General features: G+C 39.9%; 1 protein-coding gene across 16 annotated transcripts in view; it reads right to left on the bottom strand.

The window, feature by feature from the left end:
• Positions 1 to 13267, bottom strand: part of LOC136854940 (transforming acidic coiled-coil-containing protein 3-like) — a 245539-nt gene that overhangs the window by 173089 nt on the left and 59183 nt on the right. Inside the window, exon 1 of one of the 16 annotated variants that reach the window (XM_067131500.1) lies at positions 10772 to 11571. The exons of 13 other annotated variants lie outside the window; for them this stretch is intronic. In XM_067131500.1, coding sequence (XP_066987601.1) covers positions 10772 to 10807 — 36 coding nt within the window. In that variant the 5' untranslated portion in view covers positions 10808 to 11571. Of the gene's footprint in view, positions 1 to 10771; positions 11572 to 13267 lie in introns of those variants that run through there. 2 more of the 16 variants (XM_067131499.1, XM_067131492.1) reach the window with 2 other exon arrangements.

Raw genomic sequence — 13267 nt, 5'->3', positions numbered from 1 at the left:
ACCCCTCTCAATACCGAAGTAAATCGAACAGAAGGTCAGTTGGTCCTAAACGATGCAGGTGCCGAGATCCCAGCCGGCCTGGACGAAAGGCGAAAGGCGTAGCCCCATGGGCGAGGCGTAGGGGACTGGGCGGCTACCAAATTCTCGAGAGGACGCGGGCGTGGGCCGGTGGGCGTGTGAGAGATAAATAGTTTAAGGCTGCGCTCTCTTAGATACAGTAGCTTTGGAGGCTCGTCTGAAGGGGATAAAGAATCCTTTTTTTTTTTTTTTGGTCCGAAGTGTAGATCTTAGAGATTGGAGAATAATAATAATAATAATAATAATAATAATAATAATAATAATAATTAGTTATTATTGTTAATATTAATATTGTTATTATTATAACTGTGAAGAAATCCACAGTAGTGTAAGTGAAAATATATCTAAAAAAATTATATATATTTATACGTACCTAAGCTCATTGAGAGAGAGAGAGAGAGAGAGAGAGAGAGAGAGAGAGAGAGAGAGAGACACCCATATCAACAATCAACGCCCTCAGAACATTGAGCTAACAAATCCCGTCTACTTGAGAGAGAGAGAGAGAGAGAGAGAGAGAGACAAAGAGATAAAAAGATAAAGTAGTGCGTTTCTTTTTATTATTTTAATGACAGAATACCTTGTAAAATGCTTCCACGTTTCCAGGTGTGTCTGTAAGAGAGAGAGAGAGAGAGAGAGAGAGAGAGAGAGAGAGAGAGAGAGTCTTTCCCAAAAGGTCAGCGACGTGAAATGATGACCAGAGGCATAATGGGAGGTCATGCGTCGATTCCGAAGGTAATTCGTAGCGGAATGCCCACTGGCTGGCTGGGCACGACTGCAATTAAACGACCTCCAAGTGGGTATGGCCGTCATGCTTGGCGAGTCATGCTTTAAAAAAAAATCCCATCTGTTGCTCAACAGATCTTGGGAAAAGAAAAGGACTGGCTACGGTAACTTGTTAGGTAAATGCCAACATTTCTCTGTAATCCGGTGGGTGGTGGGGGGGGGAATGGTAACTTGTCAAGCAAATGCCAACCTTTCTCTGTAATCTGGTATGGGAGGGGGCGGGTCCTTGTTAGCCAAATGCCAACGTTTCTCTGTAATCTGGTATGGGGAGTGGGGGCGTCCTTGTTAGCCAAATGCCAACCTTTCTCTGTAATCTGTTATGGAGACGGGGGTTCCTTGTTAGCCAAATGCCAACATTTCTCTATAATCCGGCAATCGAAGTTAGGACACTACAACAGGGTTGTATAAATGTTAGATTTTGTAACAGCAAATACAGCGTTAACAGAACAAATTTTAACCAATTTATAATCATACGAGAGAGAGAGAGAGAGAGAGAGAGAGAGAGAGAGAGAGAGAGAGAGAGAGAGTATTCCATTAATAGAGTAATCATAAATGCTAGTTTATAAATTACCAAAACTGCATAATATTGTTTAGCCGAAAAAAAAACTTAAGAAAACTAGAGAAAGATCTAAGGAGAGAGAGAGAGAGAGAGAGAGAGAGAGAGAGAGAGAGAGAGAGAGAGAGAGAGAGTATTCCATTAACAGAGTAATCATATATACTAATTTATTAATTACAAAAGAATGCATAATATTGCTATGCCGAAGAGAAAAAAAAATAGACAAAGATTTAAGGAGAGAGAGAGAGAGAGAGAGAGAGAGAGAGAGAGAGAGAGAGAGAGAGAGAGAGAGAGAGAGATCCGTTAATAGAGTAATCATATATGCTAGTTTATTAATTACCAAAACAATGCATACCATTGCTTAGCCGAAAAGAAAACAAAAAAAAATAGACAAAGATTTAAGGGGAGAGAGAGAGAGAGAGAGAGAGAGAGAGAGAGAGAGAGAGAGAGAGAGGAAATTAAGAAAGTTAAGTGAAAAGGAGAGCTAATCTCACAGAAACTGTACCACTCCATACCAAGTTTTTCAATTGAAGTTCCAGACATTAGATAGATTACCAAGGGGGAGAGAGAGAGAGAGAGAGAGAGAGAGAGAGAGAGAGAGAGAGAGAGAGAATTATATGAGTATATAAGTTGCAATAACATTGCATAATATTACTTATTCGAAGAGAAAACTTTAAACACGCTGAGGCAAAAGATTTAAGCAGAGAGAGAGAGAGAGAGAGAGAGAGAGAGAGAGAGAGAGAGAGAGAGAGAGAGAGAGAGAGAGAGAGAGAGAATGAACTATTATAAGCTGATAAATAAATTACCATAACTGCATCAAATTACTTAGTTGAAAACATTAAAAAACACACACCAAAGTTTCAAGCAGAGAGAGAGAGAGAGAGAGAGAGAGAGAGAGAGAGAGAGAGAGAGAGAGAGAGAGAGAGAGAGAGAGAGAGAGAGCTGTGATTGAGGGTAAAGTTGAAAGGTAATTGGCACTCGTTAAGCCCTGTCAGTCACCTACTGGGAGGAGAAGGGTTTTAGGGTCACGTGCCAACCCTAATGCCTTTGTCACTTACGCGAGGGGTCGCATCAGGCATTATCTTTGATTTAAACCAAATTTTAGCCTTTGAAGTGAAAAGATGGTGAATTGGCATTGTGTGAAATATATATATATATGACATTATATATTGTATATATATATATATATATATATATATATATATATATATATATATATATATATATATATATATACACACCCAAATAAACAAATTTAAAACACATACAATAAACAAAGCACAGAGGTCATTTGCACAGCGACACAATGAAATGACAAATGAGAAAAACTAAAGGCGACGTGACAGGCCAAGCAGATTTACCTGGGCGACCTTTAATTACCGTAAGGGGGGGGGGGGCGCCGTCCACCAGGTACACATCAGATTAATGGACGTTCTTGACACTTTTAGATCTGAAAATTTATCAATCGCGCTCGCCCGCCATTCTCTCACTCTCTCTCTCTCTCATTCTCTCTCTCTCTCTCTCTCTCTCTCTCTCTTCTCTCTCTTACTTTAAAGTGTCTCGAGTGATGGAATGTGGAATTTAGGCCAAAGGCGAATAAGCGCTGGGGCCTATGAGGTCATTCAGCGCTGGAAGGGAAATTTAGAGTAAAAGGTTTGAAAGGCGTAAATGAATAAAACCGATCAGTTGCGCCATGAATCAATTGTTAGGAGAGGGTGGGAAGTAAGATGGAAGACAATATGAACGGAGGTACAGTAAAAGGAATGAATGGGTTGCAGCTATAACTTGGGAATATTCCATACACTCAAGGGGAATCGTGATTGATAAGCGTTCCGCCCCTGGCAGGAATCGAATCGCTGCTTCGTTTAGAAACAACGAAAGGTAAAATACCAGACTGACCAAAATCAAACAAGATTTTCAGTGATAAACAGAAGCAACCCAAACAATAGAAAGATACACAAACACACACACACTGTATGAGACACAAACACACATACACTGTGTAAGAGACACAAACACATACATTGTGTAAGAGACACAAACACATACACACTGTGACATACACTGTATGAGACAAAAACAAAGGTTGTATAAAACAAGCTCAAACACACATACATTATGTGAAAGAGACACAAACACTCATACACTGTGCAAGAGAGACACACGTGCACAAACACATACACTGTGTAAGACACAAACGCACATACATCATGTAAGAGAGTCACAAACACACACACATTGCATAGACACAAACACACACACAGTTTCTAAGAGACACAAACAATACACCGAGTAGTCCTACATTCAACAGAATGGCCTTGCCGCTGGAATGTCAAAGGGAGGTTTTTCCAATAACTCCTTTCTTCTTCTTTTCTTCTTCTTCTTTTTTCTTATTCATCCTTCCCATTTCTCTGCACGACACCTGCCAATCCTTCTCCTACGTTATCACGGACGCCAGTAGGTATCATCTGTTTCGCTCCGTGTTCTGTTATTGTTTTGAACTGCGTTCTGTCTTTGTTTTGATGTTTGTACAGTGCGGCATTTATGCTGTGTTGTGTTATTGTTCTGAAAAGCTTTCTGTCTTCGTTTTGATGTTTGTACAGTCTGGTATTTGTATTTTGTTTGTGTGTGGTTTTATCACGTTAGAAGGAACCCCTTTTCTGTTATTAAAGGTAAGATTATATACGCTAACTTGATGCACTGATAATTCTATTCTACAATTGTAAACAGCTACCGTTTAATTTGTTCGAAATTAAAATTAAAAGTAAGAGCGTATTATCCACATTTATCTGCTAATATAACAAAGAGCTGGGAGTGGAAAACACAAACACACACAAACGGCATGTATGTGTTCCACAAGGGAAAGCTTATCACTTGCAAAGGTTTCTAGAAAACATTAAAACTCAGAGGAGGTTTCTGTTACTGACACATATTTCCAAAAAATGACAAAAGCACAGGCTTAAGAAAAATAATTCAATAAGTAAGGATGTAAAAAGGACAAGATATGGTTACGCTATTAAGGGAATATTCCCTCTCTCTCTCTCTCTCTCTCTCTCTCTCTCTCTCTCTAGACCACCAGGAACGACGATAAAAATGAGAAACGGCTGGCGAAACAGACCCTTAACTATTTTCGTTAATCCACCATCGACCCACACATATCTTGAACGCCTTCTCTCTCTCTCTCTCTCTCTCTCTCTCTCTCTCTCTCTCTCTCTCTCTCAACTTTACACAATGCTACAACAGTTCTCTTCGACAAATTGAAACGTATCAAAGGGTCCGAAATTTTTACAAAGTTGCAAACAATTACACACACAAAAAAATTGCAAAATGCAATGACACCAAATTTCCCCCAAAACAAAAATTAAATTTTAAAATTAATTTTATAAAAGTTAATCCAATCTTCCTAAAAAACAACAGACTATAAAAATGAGAAAGAAAAACAATACAGATTTGAACAGAGGCGCACAAAAATGCAAATATCAATACTGTGTGTACCAAGGTCTTTCAGTGTACATAGGCGAGCGCACATGAAGAAATACGTACACAAATGCATAGGATATGAAGAATGTGCCTACACATAAAAGACGGACTTAGAATTTATATAAAGAATGTGTAAGAACATGTTCACCTTCATGTAGACATAGGTACAGTCATAAGTGATGTCTGTGGGATTTTACAGACGTAAGATTACAGGTATAAACGGTTTCTTCATTATTATTATTATCATTATTATTATTATTATTATTATTATTATTATTATTATTATTATTATTATTCAGATGAACCCCATTCATATGGAACAAGCCCACCAAAGGGGCCACTGACTTGAAATTCAAACTTCCAATGAATATTAAGGCGTTCATTACAAAGAACTAACAGAAAGGTAGTGGGAAATACAGAAAGAAATCACTTACTAAAAAAAGAAAAAATAAATTAACAATTAATAAATACAAAAACAAATATTGACGTCCACGAAAACAGGTAGGCTACATTACAAACACACACACATCTTAGTACGCACGTGCATACGCACGCGCAATGGACACCTGCGAAGACCGGTTTCGGCCAAAACTGGTTTTCTATTTTTTTTTAATTTCTGGAGGGTGGAGTTAAATTCCCCAAATGGCAGATTCATTCTCCTGGCAACGGAAAACAACCTGCCGTCTATATGCTGTTATGACAAAAAGAGATTAACATTCTAGCTAATTCTTGTTTGCGTTGACTGAAATGAAATCAGTCTGCCTACTGCGTAGGATTCTCGCAGAGTAATTAAGGATAACGAATAAACTGATTATCTGCCCGCAAAGACGTGCGAGTAAAATATTGCAGCTTCTATTGTTAAAATGAATATGCTGTAGGAGTTAAAACTAAAATAAAAAAAAATAAATGAAAGGTCACACAGATTTTGATACGAAACACACTGCTTTTTTCATATTGCAAAAAATAAAAACACAATAACTGACTTTCTGTCAGCGAATTAGTTTTAAGGTTTCAAACTAAATTAGGAAAGAAAAATGAAAAGGTCAATGAAACAAAACAGCGTATTTCATCACATATTATCTGCAGGCAGATTTTAAAACTAATATTTAGGCCAAAAGACCAAAGACATCATATTTCACCACACATATTACAGTTAGAAGGTCTGAAAGGTGTAACAGGAGCCTCAGCCGGAAATTGTTAATATGACAAGAATATGAGAGGAGGTACAATAAAAGAAACGAAAGGGGTTGCAGCCAGGGGCCCGAAGGCACGCCGCAAAGGAACTAAAGTATTGCCTTACAAACTGAATTAGAAAAAAAACGATAAATAAAAGGTTACAGGGGCTTAGATACAAAACAGAGAACATATTTCACCGTACGGTGTATTACTTTCCTAAAACATTTACGGTGGAGTAACTACGGGTTCGGTTACCTTGCTACCCCTGACAACCGGTTCCTCTTCTCCCCTCCTCCGCTATTGAAAAAACGAAACGGATCAGGTTACGAGGAAGGACCCGAAAATCGATCCTTGCAACGAGAGAGAGAGAGAGAGAGAGAGAGAGAGAGAGAGAGAGAGAGAGAGAGAGAGAGAGAGGACTATCTCTTTAAGACATACCCTTTCGTGATAAGGATAAGATACTGAACACATTTTCGGGGAATACTAATTCACCCACGTCTATTATCTCTCTCTCTCTCTCCCTCTCTCTTACAGCTTAAAATACCCAGCTGTGGCCACTTAACAGAGAGAGAGAGAGAGAGAGAGAGAGAGAGAGACGGCCAGAGTCTGTTTTTCTTATAAGATGACGCTAACGGAGGCATTATAATTGGTTTTAAGGGAACGGGTTCAAGTACTTCCGCCCTAGATAAACAACGAACCTGCCACCTCAGCTTTGAGCTACAGATCCAGATAGAGAGAGAGAGAGAGAGAGAGAGAGAGAGAGATACTTTATGAATGGTTTTTCACCTAATTTTGGGGGGATAACCTCCTCTAGGTCCTTCCATTTTGGTGTTTAGTATGTTTTGTGAATGCGGTATTGTAACGGAGAACTGAACTGAATACAGAAAATAGGCCAAAGGCCAAGCACTGGGACCTATGAGGTCATGCAGTGCTGAAACGGAAATTAAGAGCAGAAAGGTCTGAAAGGCGTAACAGGAGGAAAACCTCAAAGCAGTTGCACTATGAATCAATTGTTAGGAGACGGTAGAAAGTAAGATGGAAGAAAATATGAAAGGAGGTACAGTAAAATGAACGAAAGCGTCTGCAGCTAGGGGCCTAAGGAAGGCACGCTGCAAAGAACCTTAAGTAATGCCTACAGTGAACCGCGTGAGGTGCAGTGACGGCACCACCTCCTCCCCCTACGGTGGTTGTAACGGAGAGTATCAAGAGACTGGCCTTGGTCACAAACGTTCCCTTTGACATCCACTTAACCATCTGGTGTTGTTCAATTTCTTAAGCCTCCTCCTTCACAGAGTCCAGTCAGACAGACAGACAGTCAGTCAACTGATTATGCTCAGAATGAGCCAAAACAGCGGAAGTTCTTTTTTTTTTTTCTTTTAATACGAGATATACTGACTGGTTTCACAGAAGCGATGCCCGGTTTAGTCCTCATTATAATTCAACCGCCACCGGATTCTGATGATTATGAATCACGGACAAAGCTCCGCTCTATTTATGCACACGCTTCTGGGAAGTCAAATCTGATTTTATCTGCAGTGTAGGTTATTCTGCGCTTCTTACTTTTAATGTCTTTTTTTTGTGGTGAAAGGTGTTAAGAGGAATATAGTGATAAATTTTAATGCAAACCAACGAACCTCCAAGTTTGGGAATGGAATGGAAGGTATATGGAATTTAGGACAAAGGCCAAGCGCTGGGTCCTATGAGGTCATTCATCGCTCAAAGGGCAATTGAGAATAAAAAAGGTCTGAAAGGTGTAACAGGAGGAAAACAATTGTCAGGAGATGGTGGAGGAAATTAAGACGGAAGAAGAGAATGTGAACGGAGGCACAGTAAAAAGGAACGAAAGGGGTTGCAACTAGGGACAGAAGGGACACTGCAAAGAACCTTAAATAATGCCTCACAACAGTCTATAAACATCCAGGTACATAATTCACTGGATAGGCCAAAGTTCTCACAATGCACCGCTTTCGTCCTAGTGTGCTGAACGAACACCGGACTTTAATTAACTGGCGAGAGAGAGAGAGAGAGAGAGAGAGAGAGAGAGAGAGAGAGAGAGAGAGCCTCACTGTTTGCAATGATGAATGGAAGAATCTGTTTTATGCAGATCACGTACTAAACAGTCAGACGGATTTCGTCCAAATCTTGATAGGATTTTCCCCATATCGCAACAGAAATCTTACTGATCTTTACATAATTCACGTCAGGTCTTGCCACGATTCTTACGAGACAACGATAGGGTAGGATCGTCACAGGATTCTTGAATGCTCGATAATTATAAATTCCAATAGTCTTGATGTGATTCCCGCCCGATCAGAATGTAATTAACATTCAATTTTGATAACATTTTTACCAGATATCCATTTCCTTTCGAATTCGACAGATTGGTCTACCTTATCTTAAGGATATTAACAAGATATTCAAATGAATATTTAGAGTCAATGGCCCCTGTAGTGTGCTTGTGCCATTTGAAAAGGGTTCGTCTTCTGAATAATAATAATAATAATAATAATAATAAAATAATAATAATAATAATAATAATATTCTTTGGCAGCTGAATGTTCAATCAATGGCCCCTGTTCGTGAGCTTGTTCCATATGAATAGAGTTCGTCTTCTGAATAATAATAATAATAATAATAATAATAATTTTCAATAATAATAATAATAATAATAATAATATTCTTTGGCAGCTTTATTTCAAGTCAATGGCCTCCATATAAATAGAGTTCGTCTTCTGAATAATAATAATAATAATAATAATAATAATAATAATAGCTTGAATAATGGTAATAATAATAATAATCTTCTGAATAAATAATAATGAGTGGATGTCTTAGCAATAATAATAATAATAATAATAATAATAATAATAATAATAATAATAATAATAATAATAATAATAACAACACAAAACAACAGCTTGGCAGAACAACAAACACACAAGAGAGGGGGAGCATCACAAACCACACAGATGAAACAAACGTAATATTAGACGCCGGGTAATGACAGGAGGCAGACAGAAGACTGTCTGCCAGCGCAGGAAGGGAGGGGGTGTGGAAAGAGTACCCGCACCTTATTACTTAATGCCCATGAGAAGGAGGGTATTGTGTGTCACGGCCGGGTTCATCTCGAATGGCACTGTGGCAGGGTATAGCTGTTGCGGAGTTTGCGTCTCTCTTGTCTTTCTCTTCGTACACACACACACACACAAACACACACACACACACACACACACACACACACACACACACACATATATATATATATATATATATATATATATATATATATATATATATATATATATATATATATATATATATATATATATATAATAGTGTGTGTAAATCTTTCTCCTTGAAGAGGGTATAGCTCCACTGAGTGCTGGCATTTAAATTCTCACCAGTGGCCCAGTCTAGGCTGCTGCCCACAACAGTCAGCCTACCATTAGTTACCCAATTTACTGTCTGTCTATCTATAGAGCTATCTATCTGTGTTTACGCATCTATACAATTAACAATTAAGAATCAAACTGTATATACAAATCACTGAGAGATTATTGGCTTAACACGAGACTGCAAAAGAGCCGAATGTCAAGAGATGACAACATTCCCAGACAAATCCCAGCAGACTTGGGTATCATAAATGTTAACCATGGGTAAAGTGCCTTGGGAAAACTAACAAGTTCTGACCTCTTGCCCAATAAAACGCAACACAATAGGGTCGTTATTCTTGCTTCAACATCACCTGTTGATTGTTTGGTCTCTCCCACGTCAAGAAGGTTAACCGAGGTTGACAGAGGTCTGGAGAATTCTCCAGACCTTGAACTTTACGATACAGAATTCAGAATGACTTTTCTTTCGCCAACTGAGCCTACAGTACTTAGGCTAAGCTCTGAGGTTCCTTTTTGAGAGTTAAGAGGTTCACGTTACAAAGCCAAGTCCCCGTAGAGGAGTATACCGTCAGTGCACCTCATGCTGTGCACTGTAGGCATTACTTGAGGCTCTTTGCAGCGTGCCTTCGGCCGCTAGCTGCAACCCCTTTCGTTCCTTTTACTGTACCTTCGTTCGTATTCTTTTTCTTCCATCTTACTTTCCACCCTCTCCTAACAACTGATTCACAGTGCAACTGCAAGGTTTTCCTCCTGTTACACCTTTCAAACCTTTTACTGTCAATTTCCGTTTCAGCATTGAATGACCTCACTGGTCCCAGTTCTTGGCCTTTGGCCTAAATTCTATATCCAATTCAATTCAATTCAATACAAAGTCAAGTGCCTCTGAAGCTGTTACAAACGTTTAAATTCAGGTACCTCAATGGCTTTAAAATCTATTTCATGCAATACAGGAATCTAAAAAAATTCTTAGGAAAGGAATAAAAATCAATCCCTCTATAAAAGGCAAAAGCTTCTGAAACTATTTCATGAAACAGAGACACACAGAAAAAGAGACGAAACCAGTTTATAACACAATCACGAAAAACGGATTTCTGAACCTCGTCGTAAAACACAAAAAAAAAAAAAAAAACTATTACAAACACGAAAACAGCTTTTTGAATCATTTGTGAAAGCGCAACAAAAAAATTATCTGTTTGCAAATGTGGCGTCAATAACCTAGAAGTTGTGACGCCAGTAGATATAAATCAATCACTGTTTGCAAATGATTTCTAGAGAGTAAGGATCATGAACAAATATTCATCATTACCTTTTTGACATGGGGCTTATTCTTCCTCCGAGCCATGGCGCTGGTATGTTCCTTGAGAACCCCGGAATCTCCTTAAGGGGTATGGGGCTCCCCTCCGAAGCCTCCTCAGGACTTGATGGGAAAGGCTTCCTGAGGACTTGTCCCTTGAGAACACCGGAATCTCCTTAAGGGATGGGGGCTCCCCTTTGAAGCCTCCTCAGGACTTGATGGGAAGTACTTCCACAGGAATTTTTTTTAAGTAGGTTCCTATGGAATGCTCCCCTTCGAAGACTCCTCAGGACTTTATGGGAAGGTTTCCTTCCTCAGAACTTCGCTTAGGGTCCTATGGAATGCTCCCCTTCGAAGTCTCCTCAGGACTTGATGGGAAGGACTTCTTCCTCAGGACTTCGCTTTCAAGATGGGTCCTGAGGAATGGCTCCCCTTCGAAGTCTCCTCAGGACTTTGCTTTCAAGTAGGGTCCTGTGGAATGGCTCCCCTTCGAAATCTCCCCAGGACTTCGCTTTCAAGATGGGTCCTGTGGAATGGGCTCCCCTCAAAGAACTCGACGGGAAGGACTTCTTCCTCAGGACTCGAAGGAAAGAACTTCAAGCAGGTCCTCTGGAATCAGCTGTCCTACTTAACGACAAGTATTATTACTCCTTGAAGGCCAGGTTTGTTTTGTCTTAAAACTGGTTATGTCAGTACAACCAGTTCAAGGGTACTGGTTATCTCTCTTCCAGGAACCGGTTCCTTCTTCACATGCGTGTGCTTTTTTTTTACGAACTTTCTCATGCCAGCCAAAAAAAAAGAAAAAAAAAAAACACCCGTTGTCAGAGAGGTATTATTTGCAGTTTTCGGTCGCAGACGACCCACCGTAGGTATTCAGGTATTCTCTCTCTCTCTTTCTCAAAGCGGAAGACTCTACACAAGAGGTTTAGGAGGAATGGCCTCTACGTATAAACAACAACGCTACCACATTGTCGTAGTCTATACAACTTTCTTCAAGTGTACACTTCTCTCATTTATAACGAATGCATTTTGATACCAGGAAACGGACTTATTTAGTCATACAGGCAAATTATCTATGCATTACAAAACAGCTGTATTTAATCCCGTACTCTTCCATTCGTAAAAGCAAAATATTTCTTCACGGCAAAATTATTCACGTAATCCTGTACTCCACTATCGTTCACAGAGATAAAGCACTTATCTAAAAACAAATAACTTGAATGAATCACTTCTGTATTCATTCATTCAGATAAACAAACAAATCACCAATATTCAGCTCTGTAGGTTATACTCCACGCTCGTCCACAGAGACAAATCACTTATATTCACTAAAAGGGGAAAGTCTTCAATGACTTCTCGACACTTTTCCACTCACGAAACGACTGGCATCACCTCAAACAAGGTTTCATCTTCGACACGGGAGCGAATATCACGAGAATCACGAATTTCACAACGTCGGAATCTTGCGGTATGCGAGGGGGGGAAAGCTGCTAAGGGAATGAGGCTGGGAGCACTGTTCTCCTTTACCACACAACTCTTTTACCGCTTTCGTGGGTTATATTATGATTTCTCCTCTTTGTTTTAAACTCAGGCTGTGTCCACCGTCGATGTCACTGGTCAGAAATCACTTGGGTACTTTGGGCGAACGCACAATGCGGGATTCAGTTCCCACTCGACAATCAACGTAATTCTGACACAGACTGGCGAACTTTGACTTGAGAGAGAGACTCAGCACTCCACTAGAATATCAAAAAGAAGAAGAAGAACACTTTAGAGCGTCAACGAGACGTATGGCGCAGATTTAAAAAATCGCCGAAGAGAACGCGACCATCCGATGCTTTCAGGACCCACCACGAGACTTCTTCAGAAGGGCAGGGCGCCAGTGACAACGCGCACTGCCAACCATGGCCCTTCCACCATCACAACTGCTGCTGTTTCTGCTGCTACCAATGGCTCTAAGTGTTGGTGGTGGTGGTGGTGGTGGTGGTGGGGAGAGGTGGTTTGAGGAGGAGGCATCCGTGGGATGATGGTGGAGTGGGGTTTGGCGGAAAGGTGGAGAGAGAGAGAGAGAGAGAGAGGAGAGGTAGTGGCACACATCTCGGGAATGGACGGGGCACGCGGTGGGGACCTTTGCTCTCGTTAAGTTTGGCATACTTTTGAAGAAAATGTTTGCCCGGAGGCGACGACGTTTCTCTCGGCCAATTCATGTCAGGAGACAGGGGAGGATTTTTTTATGGTCGTTCTATTCAATACTGCAGACAGATTTCATTTGACACTCCCAATAAATTTCATCTGACACATGTTTCATTTCACGAAACACATATTTTTTTTTTTATAGTCGCTCCATTAAATACTGTAGACAGATTTCATCTGACACTCCCAACAAATCTTTCTTGACCCTTAGCATATTTCATTTGCAATTATCGAAATTATCGACAAATTTCATTTGACACTGTCGACAGATTGCATTTGACACCCTCAACAAATTTCATTTGACACTGACGACAA

Source organism: Macrobrachium rosenbergii, chromosome 30 (assembly GCF_040412425.1).
Source record: "Macrobrachium rosenbergii isolate ZJJX-2024 chromosome 30, ASM4041242v1, whole genome shotgun sequence".
NCBI classification, from domain to species: Eukaryota; Metazoa; Arthropoda; class Malacostraca; order Decapoda; family Palaemonidae; genus Macrobrachium; species Macrobrachium rosenbergii.
The sequence above is the reverse complement of the archived record's forward strand: the minus strand, read 5'-3'. Positions and strand labels throughout refer to the sequence as shown.